At 34.9% G+C, this 17448-nt stretch overlaps 2 protein-coding genes across 2 annotated transcripts in view; both read right to left on the bottom strand.

Moving 5' to 3' along the window:
- Nucleotides 1-1532: 1532 nt before the first annotated feature.
- The window catches only part of COX19 (cytochrome c oxidase assembly factor COX19), a 29618-nt gene continuing 13702 nt past the window's right edge, over nt 1533-17448 (bottom strand). The window contains exon 4 of the mRNA XM_074281110.1: nt 1533-2671. The gene's annotated coding sequence lies outside the window, so the exon portion shown is untranslated. The remainder of the gene's footprint in view (nt 2672-17448) is intronic.
- On the bottom strand, nt 12246-15383 carry LOC141550443 (cation channel sperm-associated targeting subunit tau-like). Its single transcript, XM_074281107.1, has one exon. The coding sequence runs from the start codon at nt 14606-14608 to the stop codon at nt 12680-12682; it is 1929 nt and encodes a 642-aa protein (XP_074137208.1). The 5' UTR covers nt 14609-15383; the 3' UTR covers nt 12246-12679.

A 17448-nucleotide genomic window follows, 5' to 3' on the forward strand; every position in this document is an offset into this window, starting at 1 on the left:
TATTTGTGCATGTGTTTTGAAAATTTAAAAAAAAACTATTTAAAAATAACTTTAGAATTGATTGTATGATATGGGAAGACACTGGCACAGGACCATCCAGCATAGAATGAATCCAGGTTTCATACTTTGTAGCTGTGTGGCCACTTACAATTCTTTGACCTAAGCCTCAGTTTCTGTGTAAAATGGAAGAAATTATATTCATTATATGTATATATATCCAATTGTACCTACCTATCCTCAAAGGGTTGCTGTGATTCTTAAAGGAAATAAAGTACTTTGCAAAATATAAAATGATATAAAAATGTCATTTATCATTATCATCATCTAGTCCAACCACTTCAGCTCAAACCCAATCATGAACTGATTATTACATTTTCTGAATATTCACACCTTGGATATTGGCAAATAATACTGATCAGAGTTTGATTTATTGTTTTGTTGATAGTCTAGATTTTCAGAAAGTGAGGGAAAAATATTAATAAGGCAGATTAAGAGAGTCCTGTGTACACTCCCTCTCCTCAGCTAATTGTTAAATATTTACTCTATCATTCCTTACCTTGTGGGTACCTTGATATTCAGTTCTGTGTCACTATAAAAAAAGCCGTGAATATTTCCAGATATATGGTATCTTCCTCTTAATTTCCACTCCTCCTTGTGGTTTTAGAAAAGCATTAAGAGCAAACCAAAAATACTTTCCTATTATGTTGGGGAAGAGGAAAGGGATTACAGTTTATCTCTCAGATGTCTACGAACAGAAAGACCTATTATCTTTCACAAGTTGCTGGATTTACTGCAACAGACCACATTTAGCTATTATCTTTGCTTGGCTTCCCTTCTTGGGGGTAGTTTTTCTTCTTTCAAATCATTGCTTTTCTTGTTGAATCTTTTTGCTTTGTCACAACAATTTAAAAAAAAAAAAAACCTGCCTGGAAATGAAGAAACAAAAGGCCCCATCTACAGGAGTTTGTGAGTGAAATCAAAATTTCTTGATAGGTTATTGTGAATACTCCTGTCAATTGTGGAGTCTTTTTGGCCTACATGAGCAGGCAGAAATAGAAACATAACCATAACTAGGCTGAGGGCAATGAGAATTTTGTCCCAGGTTGGAGAATTAAACAGATATGTTCTTTCAAGAGAGGTTGAGGTAGGGAGGGAAGAATGAGATCACTCTCTGTATAAAGGACAAGGAAGAAGAGTTTCAAACTCTAAGCAAGCTGGAAAACAATCTCTTTCTAGATCCCATAAAGAAATTAATTCCCAAATTACCAATTACCAATTACTGGTCATTTCTTCCTCCCTTTCCCAGAGCATCCTCTTTCCTTCCATCCAGCTTCCCTCAATTAATACCTTAGTTAAAATTTTCCCTCAGACATTCTGTAACCCTGAGAAAAGTCACTTAATTCATTGTGCCTCAATTTCTTCATCTGCAAAATGGGGGTAATAACACCTACCTCACAGGCTTGTTTTGGAGATCAAATGAGATATGTGTAAAATACTTTGGAAACTTTTAAGTCCTATATAAATACTAACTATAACCAGCATACATTTATTAATCACTACTCTATGCCAGACACTGTTCTAGATACTGGTAATGCAAAGGATGAAGCATTTTCTACTGCATGGATGTCATACCACCTTTCTTCTGCTTCTCTTTGGCAAGCGCAGAAATTTTTCATCTTTGGGAATGAGTATTAATTCCAAGGCTACCTTTGCCCCTACCTATTGTGTAGAAGGGGCCCTTGCTGAATCTCATAGTTGAACAAAAAGAACCTGGCACCCTAGATCCCATGGGTTTGACAGAATGACCTTTGAAGTCCTTTCTAGCTCTCAAGTCAACCCCTATACCACTATAGTAGCTAAATTCCCTCTCTGATCTTATTTTTGCCATTTTCACATCATCACTTAGTTGTTTCATGTCACATTGACTCACTGTGTCCATAGTTGGCAACCATGTGATCTGAGGTGCATGGTATGGGGGTGAATCAAAGCTTTCCACTTGTTCATGCAGGGAAACATTGGCTAAAATGGAGAATGAGGGAAGCCCCAAATGAGGGAAAATAAGTGAAAGATTCCAGAAGATCCATCTACAGTAAGTCCCCCTGCAGGGGGTTGTGAGTGAAGGATTTCTTGAGAAAGGGATATTCTCTCTAGGAAGTCAACTCTATTCTCTTAACATAGGTGATGAGGGACTGGTTAGAGATGTCTCTGAGCTTTAAATTTTACTCATTTTCATTTACTCCAGGCTAGCTACATCTTCCTCTATTATTCATGTCTGATGACCTGGTCCTGGCAACAGCTCAGGATCCCACAAAAGGCAATGACCCTTTCTAAATTGCCCTAATTGTCTCTACCTGGAGACAGTGCTGTTTTCAGGTTTAGGCTCAATTGTTTGTTTGGAATAATCATATTCATAGTCCTGACATTTCAATTCCAGTTGCAGTGACATAGAGTTTGTTTTCACATCTTGGAGGCAAATCCTCAAAATTTTAACTGCATCTTCTTCATTGCACATCAATTACATCCTGCCCTTGGTGCTCAATAGTCTACAAGAGGAAATAGCCAGGTCTTCTTTTCACAGTGCTCTGTGGTTATCTCATCAGTCCACTAGGTGGTGCTTCACTCTAACATTTTTGTTTTATCTGAAAGTGAAACTGACTGTCCAGCTTCATTCCTGTGAATTAAAGGAAAGAGTTTCTCTTCTACATATCTCAGAGACCACCTAATGTCCAGTACAGACTTAATTTCTCATTAACTACACAAAAGTGCTATCATAGACAAAAAGAAAAAAAATTTAGGCATTTAATAAATTCCTGCCCTAAATCAAGTTGGTCCTTTTCTTTCCTCCCTCCCTCCTTCCCTCTCCCTCTTCCCTCTTTCCCCCTCCTATCTTCCTTCCTTCCTCTTTCCTTCTCCCCTTCTTCTCTCTCTTCCTTCCTTCCTTCTCTTCCCTCCCATTCTTCCTTCTTCCCTCCCTCTCCCTCTCTTTCCCTTCTTCTCTTCCTTCCTTCCTTCCTTTCCTTCCTTTCCTTCCTTTCCTTCCTTCTTTTCCTTCCTTCCTTCCTTCCTTCCTTCCTTCCTTCCTTCCTTCCTTCCTTCCTTCCTTCCTTCCTTCCTTCCTTCCTTCCTTCCTTCCTTCCTTCCTTCCTTCCTTCCTTTCCTTCCCTTCCTTTTTTCCTTCCTTTCCTTCCCTTCCTTTTTTCCTTCCTTCCATCCATCCATCCATCCATCCATCATATGTAGGATGTGATGGACTGTCTGAAGTCATCTGACCCAAAACCTTTTTTTTTTTTTTTATAGAAGAGCTTACTGTGATCCAGAGAGTTTAAGTGAGTAGTCTCCAATCATACAGATGCAATAAAATACAAGACAAAGAGCATTTTTCATGCAAGCATTTTTCATTTACTAAGTGTTCAGGGTACAAAGACAAAATGAAAAGTCAAAATTAAAAAAAAAAAAAGTCCCTGACCTCAAGCAGCTTATAAACCAAGAGTGATATGTAAGCAAATGAATAAATACATTGTAATTGAGGGTGAAGATAGGGAGAACCCTAGTATGTTTCACAGAAGAAATAGTATCTGAAAACAGCCTTGAAGGATTCTAAGAGATAGTATTAAAGAGGGAAAATATATTCAATGAATGGAGGTCTACCTCAGAAAAGTTTAGATAGGATGTGAAATCCTGAGTTCATGGAAGTTGGTAGTTTTTCTTGGTGGGCTGCCTGGGATGATTGAAGAACCGTGTGGTCACTCACAGGAGGTGGCAGAGTCCCTGGTTTCAGTTTCAGGGCAAAGATATGAGCCGAAGCTTGTAGTCATGGGAGGTACTACAGGGAGTCAGAGCATTTTTGGTAAGTTGTTGCTGGGAGTTCTGGTCCCAGCTCAGGAGTGGAAAGGAATACCTGATGTCAGGCTCCCATATAGAGTTAAGAAAACAAAATCATGAAAAACCTAAACCTTGAGACATTATGCCCTGTACTTCAACACTAGAACTGAAACCTAATACAAAGTTAACAGCCAAGAAATAAGCTGCTTAAAAAAAAGAAGTAAGCAAAAAAGAAAGAACTTAACCATAGATAGCTACTATGGTGATAGAGAAGATCTGGGAACAAACAGAAGACAACAAAATCAAAATAGTTACTTCTACTTCAAAGAAAAATGTAAAATGGCCACAAGCCCCAAAAGAGTTCTTGGAAGAATTTTAAAAGGACTTTAAAAATCAGAGAGGCTAGTGGATAGAGCACCAGCCCTGAAGTCAGGAGGACCTGAGTACAAATCTCATCTCAAAACACTTAACACTTCCTAGTTGTGTGACCCTGGGCAAATCACTTAACCCAATTGCCTCAGCCAAAAAAAAAAAAAAAAAAAAAATATATATATATATATATATATATATATATATATATCACAGAGGCTGAAGAAAAATTAAGAGAAAAAAATAAGAGTAATGCTAGAAGATAAAGAAAATTATAAAAATTATAATTATTGATTTTCCAACCAATTGGAAAAGAGAGATATAAAAGCTTACAGAAGAAATTAACTCCTTAAAAATTAGAATTAGACAAGGGAAAGCTAATAACTTTATAAGAAGTAATAAAATAAAATAAAACAAAATATGAAAATATATAGGAGAGAATGTGAAATATTTCATTAGAAAGACAACAGACCTAGAAAACAGATCAAGGAGAGACAATATAGAATTGTTGGACTACCTAAACGTTATGATTTTAAGAGAGTTTAGACACTATACTGAAAATTGCTCTAAAGTTTTAGAACTGAAGGGTAAAATAGAAATTGAAAAAAAAATCCACTAATCACCATATGAAAGAAATCTCATGATGAAAACTCACAGGAACATTATAGCTAAGTTCTGCAAAAAGAAAATACAAGCAACTAAAAAGAAACAGTTTAAATACTGTGAAGTTATACTCAGGATAGCACAAGATTTAGCATCTTGTGTATTATAAGACTAAATGGCATGGGAATATGATATTCCAAAGAGAAAAAGAGCTAGGTTTGTAACTAAGAATAACTTACCCAACAAAGCTGAGTATAATCCTGAATGGGAAAAAATGGATACAATGAATTTCAGGTTATTTGTAAAGAAAATACCAGAACTCAGAGGAAAATTTGTCCTATAAGAATTAGTAGAAATATAAGAAGGTAAACAATCAAAGATTAATTATAAGGGATTTAATAAAGTGAAACTATTTACTTCCAATATGGAAAAGTCATCTGTAATTCTTAAAGAATGTTATCATTACTAGGGTAGTTTGAAACAACATACAAAGAAAGAAGACTTGGATTGACTATAATGGAATCATCATAAAAAATAAAATTGAGTTGGGAGGGATAAAACAGAGCAATTATCACATGCAAATGATGTTTAAATGGAAGCACTATTACACTGGAAGGCAGGAGAAGGTGGAGGACTAATAGTGCCAGGACCTTATTCTCATCAGAACTAGGTTAAAGAGGAAATATATACATCTAGAAAGGTAAACAAAACTTAATTTATAGAGAAATAGGGTGAGAGGATAGGATAAAAGAAGGATTCTTAGAAGAGTGAAGAATAAGAAATGAGAGGGAAGGAATAAGGGAAGGATTTTTTTAAAGGGTGTGATTAGGGAGGCAGTAGTCAGAAGCAAATTATATATTTGAGGAGAAATAAGGTAAAAAAAAATAGAGGGAGAGAAGAATAAACTAAGAAAAAAGGATAGAGAGGAAATGCACAATAAATAATTTTAATTTTGAAAGTGAATGGCATAAACTTACCCATAAAAAGATGATGATAGGAAAGCAGTTTAAAAAGCAGAATCTGACAAGTTGTTTAGAAGAAATATTTTTTAAAAGGGTACACATAAAGTAAAAGTAAAAACAAAGCTCTAGAGTAGAACTTATGCTTCAGCTGATGAAAAAAAAAGTATCATGATCTCAGAAAAAGTTAAAATAAAAAGCTAAAATAATTAAAAGAAAAAACAGAGAAGCTACATTATGATAAAAGGAACTATTATAGATAATGAAGTAATATCAATGCCTATGTGCACCAAATGCTATAGCATCCAAATTTTTAAAGGAAAGATAAATGAATTACAGGTGGAAATAGATAGCAAAACTATAATAGTGGGGAACTTAAATCTTCCTCTCTTAGGACTAGATAAATTTCACCCAAAAATAAGAAAGAGGTCAAGTAGATGAATAGAATCTTAGATAAGCTAGATATGATAAAATATCTGGAGGGAATTGACCGGGATAGAAAGAAATATATCTCTTTTTTTTTTTTTTTTTTAAGTAGCATATGATACTTTTTTTTTTTTTTTACAAAAATTGACCATATTAATTAGAGCACATAAATTGTATAGTTAAATGCAGAAAAGTAGAAATATTGGATACTTTTTCAGATCATAATGCAATAAAAGTTCTATTCAGTAAGAGACAATGGAAACTCAGATTAAAACTAACTAAATAACCTAATCTTAAAGAATGAGTAGGTTAAAGAACAGTCATATAACTAATTAATTATTAAAGATAATGGTAGTAATGAGACCAAACCTATGGGATGTGACAAAAGCAGTAATCAGAGGACTCCAAGGACTTACATCAGTAAAATAGAGAGGGAGCAGACCAATGAATTGAAGGATTAAAAAAAATAGAAAATAAAATTTAAAACCCCCAGTTAAACATGAAATTGGAAATCCTAAAAATTAAAAATTATGTAGATGAAATTAAATGTAAGAAAAACACTTATTAATTAATAAAACTAAGAGTTGGCTTATATTTTTAAAAAAACATAATAAAATAAACCATTGGCTAATATGTTTTTTAAAAGAGAAAAAAACCAAATTGCATCAAAAAATGAAAAAGGTGAATAAACCACAATAAAAAAGAAATCTAAGCAAGTATTAGAAGTTATTTAGCTCAATGACACGCCAAATACTTATAAAAATATAAACTGCCTAGATTAACAGAAGAAATAGAATATAAATCTATTTTAGAAAAAAGAAATTGAACAGGCCATAAGTGAGCTTCCTAATAAAAAAGCATTAGAACTAAATGGGTTTAAAAGTGAATTCTACCAAGTATTTAAAAATCAACTAATTCCAATATTAAATAGATGCTTTAGAATAATAGACAAAGAAGGAGTCCTAAACCCAAAAAAGAAAAAAAAATTATAGGCCAATTTCATTAATGAATATGGATGCAAAAATAATTTTATTTAAAAATACTAGTTAGGAGATTATAATAATACATCACACAAAGATTATACATTGAGACCAACTGGGATATATACCAGAAAAGCAAAAATGGTTTAACACAAGGAAAACTATTAACATAATTGATTATGTGAATAAAAAAAGTAACAAAAATCATATGGGTGTATCAATAGATTTAGGAAAAGCTTTGAAAGCATAGATATAAATGAATCTTTTCCTTAAAATGTTAAGAAGCATCTTCCCCAAACCATCAACAAACATTATTTTTAATAAGGATAAACTAGAAGCATTCCCGATAAGATCAAGAATGAAATAAGAATGCTCATTATCACCAATATCATTTAGAAATCTTAGCAATAGTAATAAAAGAAGAAAAAGAAACTGAAGGAATCAGAATGGGCAATGAAGTAATAAAATTATCTCTTTTTGAAGATGTCCTGATAACATACTTGGAAAATCCTAGAGATTCAACTGAAAAGATAGTCAAAAACAACGAATAGGTTTAGCAAAATTTCAGGATATAAAATAAACCCATGTAACTAATGCATTTCTATATGTCATCAAGTAAACCCTACAAGTCAAAATCATAAGTGATACTCAATTTTAAATAATTGTAGACAGCATAAAATACGTAGGAGTATACCTGTTAAGATAAACCCCAAAACTCCATGGACAATAATTATAAAAATACTTTTTTATGCAAATAAAGTCAGATTTAAATTATTGGAGAAATATTGATTTTGGTTGGGCAGAGTAGAAGTAACAATTCTATCCAAATTAATTTACTTATTCAATGCCATCCCAATTAAATTGTCAATAATTTTTTATTTGAGGTGGAAAAAATAACAAAATTAATTTAGAACAAAAGGAAAAAAATGTAAAAGAAAGAGCTTTAACAGTGCCAGATCTTAAACCCAATATTTATTAGGTCTGTTTCCCCAGGTAATCAGAAAAAAGGAAAAGAACCTAAGTGGTCTAAAATATTTAAATCAGCTTTGTGGTGGCAAAAAACTAGAAATTGGGGAGATGCCCATCAAATGGGGAATGGTTAAACAATTAGTGGTACATTATTGTGCTGTTAGAAATGAACTGGTTGATTCTAGAAAAACATGGAAAATTTTGCATGAAATAATGAAGAGTGAAATAAGCAGAATCAAGAGAATATTGTTTATAACAGCAATATTGTTTGAATAACTATGAACAACTTATTTTGAGTATTATAAATACCTGAATCAATTAAGAGATCTATGAAAGAAGATGCTATACTTTGCCGTGTGTGTGTGTGTGTGTGTGTGTGTGTGTGTGTGTGTGTGTGTGTGTGTGTGTTAAATAATGACCTCAAGTGCAGGGTAGGGAAGGAGAAATTTTGGAATTTAAAATGTAACAAAAATTAAATTAAAAAAGAGAAAATCAATTTACAGGATATAAATTAAAAGTTGTTAACACATTTGGCCACCCTCCTGTACTGTTCAGAATAATTCACAATTTCAGAGATTCTTATCAACTATGAAAGACTTCATTATATTCACCATAGTGTTCTTAACTAAGACAGGAAAGTAAATTAAAACATTTTAGAAGAGTTGAAGCAAAGAGGGTTTTTTTTAGCCTAAATTAATAAAATGAATTAACTAGAACACTTTATTCCCCAAGTATTTATGTAAATCAGTATTTGTGGTACAGAAGCTTAAATTTATATGACTATTTCCAAAAGTCCCAACTGAGTTCATCTTTCAACCATCTTCTAATAACCCTGTTCCACTCAAAGCTATACTAAATAGTTAAGATATTCTTGTTAATTGGTTTTTTTCTTAAAGTGCATTCTTATTCTATGCAAGGAACTGGTCATCTAGAGAGAGCAATAAATAACAAAGGGATCATAGGATCCTAAACTTAAGAGCTACAAATGACCCTAAAGACAACTAGGTGGCACAGTGGATAGAGCTGGGCCTGAATACCTAATTTCAAATTTGACTTCATATACTTATTTGTTGTGTAATCTCGGAAAAGTCACTTAATCTATGACTCAATTTCCTGAACTGCAAAATTAATAGCACCTATATCTCCTCAGGGTTCTTGTGAGGATCAAATGTAATAATGTTTGTAAAGTGCTTAATGTATTAATCAATAAACATTAAGTACCTTCTATGTGTCAGGCATTCAGGAAACTGAGATACTGAGATGGGCAAGTCACAAATTTTGCCTCAGTGTCTTCAACTGTGGGTGAGGATAATGGAATGTTAACTCCCAGGGACATTATAAAGATAAAATGATATATTATTTGTAAAGGACAGCACCTGGCATTTCTGGGAACTTAAATCCTTATTCCCTATCCCCTCTCCCTCCGTTGTTACTCATACACATGAATTAAATGGGAGGAAATCATGAAACCCAGCTGTTTGGGTCCACTATAAATTTATGCTACGTAATCCAACTGGACATTCACTATATTGCAAGACAGTCTTACAACTCTTCCCTAATTTATTCCCTGTCACACTCACTATAGCAGCTGTTCCAAACCTCCTCTCTCTTCAAGCCTTTCCTTCTCCCTCTCATTCCCCCCTTTCTCCCTCTTTGATTCTGTCTTTATCTGTCTGTTTCTCTCACCTTTTTCTATTTCTCCCCTCCTCTTACTCTTTCCTCCCTCCTTTACTGATAACTCTTCTTTGCATCTCACATCCCTCTAACACATTTATCTTCATTCCAATTTTTGATGAATTAGCTCTTCTGTTTGCCAGTCAATACGCCTATATTCATCCTTGATTCTATCCCCTCCTTTCGCCAGAAGATTGCCCGTAGCATCTTCCTCATTCTCTCTAATCTTCAGTTTTTCCCTATCTACTGATTCTTACCCAGTTACCTGAAAACAGGCCTATGTCTTATTGTTTAAAAAAAAAAAAAAATCAATCCTAAGTAGATTCTGGTATGCCTGAAAGCTATCATTCCTTTCCAAGAAAAACTTAGAAAAAACATATAATCCCGAGTGCCTCCATTTCCTCTCCTCTTTCTCTCTTCTAAACTACTGCAATCTGGCTGACAAACTCATAAACTTATTTGGTTTCTCCAAAGTTGCAGTAATCTAATTGCCAAATTGAATAGCTTTTGCTCCATCTTTTCTTGACTTCTCTGCTGCATGTGATGCTGTTAACCACCTTCTCAATACTCTTTAAATTTTAATGCTTCTGTTCTCTCAGTTCTCTTACCTTTCTGAGTCTTCATAGTTTCTTTTCTGGATCTTCATTGATGTCATACCCATTTGTTTCCCAAGTTTTGTCTCTTCTCTTTTCTAGCCTCTCTCCTGAGTTTCAGTCCCTCCTCATCAACTGCCTATCTAATGACATTTTAGACAATATGGCCTATAGGTATCTCAAAGTCATGTCCAAAACTGAACTCATCTTTTCTCTCAAACCTTTCCCTCTTCCCAATGTTCCATTTACTATTAGAATACTACCATCCTCCTAGTCACCCAGGTTCCCAACCTCAGGGCTAATCTTGACTTTGTTCTCTTAATCAACCTACATATTTAAAGTTGCCAAATCTTATTTCTCTAAATTTCATAATATCTATATGCGTGTATGTACTCTCAATCTCTCCTCTCTTTCTCTCTCTCTCTCTCTCTCTCTCTCTCTCTCTCTCTCTCTCTCTCTCTCTCTCTCTCCATTATACTAGTTCAGGTTCTAATTATTTCACCCCAATACTATTGCATTTGTCTTCTAATTGGTTTCCCTGATTGAAGTGTCTGTCTTCAATCCATTGTCCACTCAGCTGCCAAAATAATTGGGTTTTTGGCTAATTAAAACAGTTTTTCCCCCTGGTTTATTTAATATGTTGAGTGATTGATGAGTTCCAAATTTTCTTTCTCCCTCCTGTCCTTCCTGCACCCATGGAGAAGGAAAGCAATGTATTATATACATGAAGTCATATAAAGCATATTTCCATATTAGCCATATTAGCAAAACAAAACAAAACAAAACAAAAAAAAAAACAACCTCAAACCATAAACCACAACCAACAACAAAAAGCAACAAAAGCCAAAGCAAAAGCAAGAAAAATAAAGTGAAAGACAATTGCAAAGGATCTGTGGTGAAAAATGCTATCTACCTCCCAAGAAAGAAGTATATTTTTTCACTTTTTCTTGCTTTTGTTTTGATTTTTGTTGCTTTTTGATTCCAATTATAACCTGGTCTCTACCAGTCCAATCTTCCTACATTCTATTACTGGTCATTTACTCTATGATCCAGTGGCCTACATTTTCACGTATGATATATTGTTTTATCTTTGTGCCTTAATGTTCGCTGTTCTCCACATCTGGAATGTTCTTCCTCACCTTAGTTTCCCAGGCTTCTTTCAAGACTCAGCCCAAACCCTACCTTACACAGGAGTTCTTAACATTACTAAGACCCATTCCCTTCTGTTTGTTCTATTTTTCTTAAGTCTTTTGTTTTTACATGTTGTCTCTCCAAGTATTTTCTAAGCACATAAAGACTAGGGACTGTTTTTGTCTTTCCTTTCATTTTTACACATCATAAATGTTTTGTATTTCAGTGAAAACTCTTACCAAGAAAAAATTTTGTAGCAAACTGCTAAATAAGAGGATTGACCCATATACATTTCATTAGTAAGAAGATTCGTGATATACTTAAAACTATGCTCATATGTGTGTTTCACTTATGAACTATTTAACATCCGTGGGATATCACACTGGATATTTTCCAAGATCTTTTAGGTCTTTTTTCTGAGTATATTCTTCAAGACCTGGGTTTGTAACATTTACATGAAATAAGCCTATTGAAACCACTCATGGAGTTGTATATTTCCCAGAACTTACTTTCAATCATTTGTTAAACTTTGATGATTATCACTTTATAAAATAGTTTGAGATCTGATATGGCGAGGCTACTTTCCTTCACATTTTTTTTTCATTAATTCCCTTGATATTCTTAACCTTTGATTCTTCCAGATACATTTTTCTATTTTTTTTTCTAGCTCTACCAAATAATTTTTGGCAATTTGGTATGGCACTGAATAAATAAATTAATTTAGTTAGAATTGTCATTTTTATTAAATTGGCTCAGCTTACCCATGAGCAACTGTTATTTCCCAGTTGTTTAGACCTGACTTTATTTGTGTAAAGCATTGTATAGTTCTGTTCATGTAGTTCCTAAGTTTGTTTTGGCAGGTAGACTCCCAAGTATTGTTGACAGTTATTTTAAATTGAATTTCTTTTCCCAGTTCTTGCTGTTGGACTTTGTTGGCATTACATAGAAATATTGATCAATTGTGTGAGTTTATTAATTTGTTAAACTCTGAAGTAGTATTTGATCTTGCAAGACTTTAAAATAGATATGGGTTATCATCTGGGCTTCTTCCCAAGTAAAATCTTCCCTTTTGCTTTTGCTTTTTCAAGATGCTTAAAAGAGGTTAAATACAGAGCTTACTTTTTATTATTGGGAGAGTCCTGGTCAGTATTTACTAGTTACTCTTCCAAGTCCACATTCCCTGTCTGCTGTGGTAGTCGCTATCTTCACTGTCTTCTTCCTTCTCACCTACTCTTTCCTGGTATTTTTCTTCTTGTGTGATTATAGTTTCATCCAAGCTTGAATATTCTTCAAAAGTATCTTCTTTTAGCAGATTTGTCACTGAGGGTAGTAATTCTTTAGCTTCCTGCAAAATATTAAAGGAAACATGTCGAGAAAGATGCATCTTTGCAACTGCTTCAATGTCGTCTTTTAGCTCCTGAAGAAGTTCTGAGCTCTTTTTGTTTCCTTGCATTAAAGTCTGCCTTTTTTCTAATTCAAGTTCATCTGTACTTTTCTTTTTTTTAAATGGGCTTAAAATGATGCTTTTCAACTTTGTTTCTGATTGAATTAGGTTCATTATTCCTGGGCTTCTATGGCTCTGTATTGGCTTTGCTTCTAGTGAAGCTGAGTCTGAGATCCATCTTTCTGATGTTTCTCCTTTAGATTCCGTGTTTTTACATACTAGTTCATCATTTCTTCCATTTATATACTCTGCAGAAATTTCTTTTTCTCTTAATGAAAAAGAAGGTAAAGAAGTCCTCTCCTCAGAAGGAAGGCTTTCCTTTTTTGTTTCAGCATCTTGAAGAATCAAACATGAATCTGGAGATCCTTGTTTCACTTCTACCAAGGATGGGTTTTTTTTAACTTCAAGTGTTTTGACAGGAAACTCATATGGAGGAGGTTGATCTTGCTTTTTTAAGGGCAATTCTGATGACTGAGAGAAACTTGATAAAGGTGGAGAATCACGCTTCATAAGTAAAGTGTCGCTGCCCTCAGTATCACTAGAGTCAGTGTTTTCTTTCACTTCTGTTTTCATGCGAAGAATTTTGTCTAAATACTTGGATTTTTCTTCCCATGTTTTCAAATTTCTGTATTCTTTTTTCATTCTGTCAAGCCTGTCCCGAGGTTGTTGCTGAAGTTTTTCAAGTCTTACGGGAGATGATGGGTGAGTCTGTTTTTGTTGTGTCCCAACAGTAACATTCAAGTCTGGAGATAGGAACGCTGGATATTCTATTAGTTGTGGTGTGATAACATTTGTTAGAGGGTCTGTTCTTTCTACAGGTGGGGGGACGTGCATAAACATGGATGGCTGAATCAATTTCTGAAGTGGTTTTAACTGATGTGAAAAGCCATAACCAAAGTTTCCATAGGAAAACATAAACTCCACTTCAACCTTGCAGACAACCAGGTTTCTAATCTTCATGAAAAATTCTTCTGTGAAGCATCCTTTCTGAATTATTTCATAAAGATGTAAGCTAAAACTTCCCAACACTATAGGATATGCTTCCAAGTGACCAAATTTCATGAGTTCCAAATAAATCATATTCCTTCCATCATTTTGGCGTCTTGGAACCTGTACAGAGAAGTATTTTACTTCTTCAAACTTAATTCCAGGTCTCCTTTCATTATTCTTCCAATCCAAGGAATGAGCTTTTGTATATTTCATAATCTTGTTTACAGTGACGCGAATAAACACCTTTGAATAATACTGTAAGTTGATCCTGGATGAAAAATGTCTGCATCTCTTTATATGAACAGCCAGGCAGCCAACCACATCACCAAATGGAACCAAAGCTGGCATGTCCTGTGCTGCCTCCAATTCTTTACTCTCATTTCCTTTAAGAGTTTTTCTCAGCATGTTCAACAGCTTTCGGCCTGTTCCCTCCTTATTCCCATCCCTAGATGGATCAGTCTTCGATGAGAATAGCCGAGTGGAGGAGGCCTGAGAGACGGAGTCCAAGTTTCTTGTTTCCATCATATTGTCGTTAACCTGGGGCTCGCTCCTGCGAAGAAAAGGAACTCTGAACAGCGAATGGATTTTGGTTCGCTGAGATTGATTAAGCTCAGAAAGCCTTTTTTCCATTTGGCTTGTTGGCTCCATCCCTGTCCCTCCCACCCCGCGTCCCCTCAACTGACTGCAGCGGCTCGAGTCATTCTTGGTTACTGAAGTTGCGCGGGTGTACTTGGTACAAGCTGGAGAGGGGGAGGGGAGAGAAAGGAGGAGCTGGGAGTCTGCGCGCACACGCACGACTAGCAGGCTATTCCTTGAGACTGGGGCGGGAGTGAGGGACTCGTTTCTATTTACACTTAATACAGTATCTGGCACATAGAACAAATAAATGCTGATTGATTTTTAGACTGAGAAGCACAATATTTGGCTTCTAATTCTGGTTCTGGCTCTGATTTGTGTGTCCTATTATCCTATAAGGTCCACAGGGAAAGTCTTATCCTCCTTTGTAATTCCCACAGTGCCTTAATAAGAACTCCATAAATTTTTATTAATTAATGACCTTAGGTAAATTACGTATCCTTGTGTTTTTTTATAAATCCTTGTATTTTATTTTTTGTTTCTTACTTTGTATGTAAGAGGGCCAGTTAGTCCCCATCAATATGTTAGTCCCCTTATATGTTAAGAAGGTATAACCGTTCCATAATTCTTCTATGGAGTGTGAACATCTTTCTCAGACTGAATTAAAAGGAGACAATGTTTTTGAGTAAAAATTGACCACATTCCCAAGAATCAATAAAAATCTGAATTCAGTCAAGTCAAGGCCTAAGCACCTTTGTGGAATGTGATCCTCGGACTTCTACCAGAAAACTGCAGTGAGTCGGAGGCAGGGATTTCTCTGTCCTCCAGCATGGAGCCTGGCAATAATGTGCCCAATAAGAGACGTTTTATCCATCATTTCCAGAGTTGTTCAGTTTGAGAGAGGATGGATTCTAAACATAGTTGAGTGTACAGAGACTCTCCATGGAGATATGGGCACAGAGATACAGCAGCTTTCAGGCAAAAAGCACTTTCAATAGCAACAGTGAAGAGGGCCATCCTTAAATTCAAGGGAGAACTAACCTGGCAGTCAGGATGTAAGCTATGAAGACTATAACTCCATGGGGAGAGAAAGGATATCAAGTGCTACAGGGATGGGCAACAGGGACCCTGAAGGCATGAAGTGCCTTGACCATATGTTATATGTGAGGTCCATATGTGCCTATCACTGAACTCAACATTTGTGCTCACTCTTCTCATAGACACTGTATTTACTTGTGGGAAAATGTGCTTCAAGTTTGTGAGGAAAAGTTAAGGGGAAATGATTTGTAGGGACTAGTTTTACAAGGTCACATTAACAAATATCTTTGCTTTGAGTTAATTGTGCCTACCAGTTATTCATCTGAAGCACACTGATGGTGAGTCATGAACTACAGCTTTAGAAGTGTAGACTACTTATGTGCAGGCTACCTGTCACCTGAGAGGAGCAGACATCTTCTAGGATGAGAGGAGTCAAGTTGAGGAAGTATCGTAGAGGGGATGCTGTAAAAGTAGATAGTTAAAGTTAGTAATTTCTAAATTCCATCATAACTCAGTGATCCTATGAAGTCTTTGTTATTGTTATTGAGTATTGTGTAATTCTTCATGATGCCATAGTGCCATGAACCATGGGGTTTGCTTGGTAAAGATACTGAATAGTTTACCATTTCTCTCTCCAGTGGATTGAGGCAAGTCACTTAACTTGCCCAGCTAGTAAGTGTCTGAAGCTACATTTGAACTCAGGGCTTCTTGACTCCAAGTCTTGCACTCTATCCATTGTCTAGGTACCTCCTATCAATGCTTAATAAAATTTATATCATAGTTGATGCAGATCTGAGGCAGGAGAAATAATTTGGTGAACTAAACTTGCCTAGGGTTGACATACTAATTACATGTGGAAGAAAACAGAAGTTCTTGGGTCCCTGACACTTAGTTTCTCAGAAAATATGCAACAAATAGAACCAGAATCTAGGTGACTCAATGGATAGAGTGCTGGGCCTAGAATCAGAAAGAATTGATTTCAAATCTGACATCAGAGGCTTATTAGTTTGTGTAATCCTGAGTAATGTATTTAAATCTCTCTGTGCCTTAGTTTCCCTACCTATAAAATGGGGATGGTAATAGCATCTACTTCATAGGATCAAAAGAGTATTATTTGGAAAAGACTCAGCATTATTCCTGGCTTATAGTAAATACTCAATTAATACTTATTCCCTTCATTATACAGTTGAATTTAGTTTTACTTTCTGTGAGAATATGTTATTGGTTAGAAAACCCGCTTTAAAACTCCATCTTTTGTCAAGAATATCAAGGGAATATGTTTGTGTGTATGTGTGTGTGTGTGTGTGTGTGTGTGTGTGTGTGTGTGTGTGTGAAGGTAACCTAGCAATACCCAATCTCAAACTGTATTATAAAAAGTGATGTATGCATTGCACTTTGCTCTAACTCATGGGTCATATGATTGTACACAAACAACTGATTCCCAAATGAGTGTTTCATCTATAACTAGTTGTTTCTGTTAAAATAAAATTTTACTATTTGTGATATGATTCAGTGCCTTCTGACCTTTCTTTTTGCAGTATTCATGGTATAGCTAAGAACATTCGGTATCTTTCATTCCTTTATCTCAAACCACATTTTCTTTCTTTATAGTTTTTTAAAATTTAATTTGAGAAATTCTGTACTTAACACCAAATAAAATGGGCATTTCCATATACATCTAACAGAAGAGAATTATACATGAAACTGCAAGTCTCTATTATGTAGAATTTGCTTTTAAGTATATGATATAAATAAAATATGTAATTTTAAAGACTGTTTTAACCTCATTCTTTTCTCATTCCTTTCCCTTACCCACTTTCTTAAGTCACACAACAAATATGTTAACTTTATTTGTAAAGGCAGCTAAGTGGCAT

The sequence above is a fragment of the Sminthopsis crassicaudata genome, chromosome 1, assembly GCF_048593235.1.
Source record: "Sminthopsis crassicaudata isolate SCR6 chromosome 1, ASM4859323v1, whole genome shotgun sequence".
Taxonomy (NCBI): domain Eukaryota; kingdom Metazoa; phylum Chordata; class Mammalia; order Dasyuromorphia; family Dasyuridae; genus Sminthopsis; species Sminthopsis crassicaudata.

Bases quoted from the DNA above. Each gene is read 5' to 3' on its own strand.
- LOC141550443 (XM_074281107.1), bottom strand. From the start codon at position 14,608: ATGGAGCCAACAAGCCAAATGGAAAAAAGGCTTTCTGAGCTTAATCAA.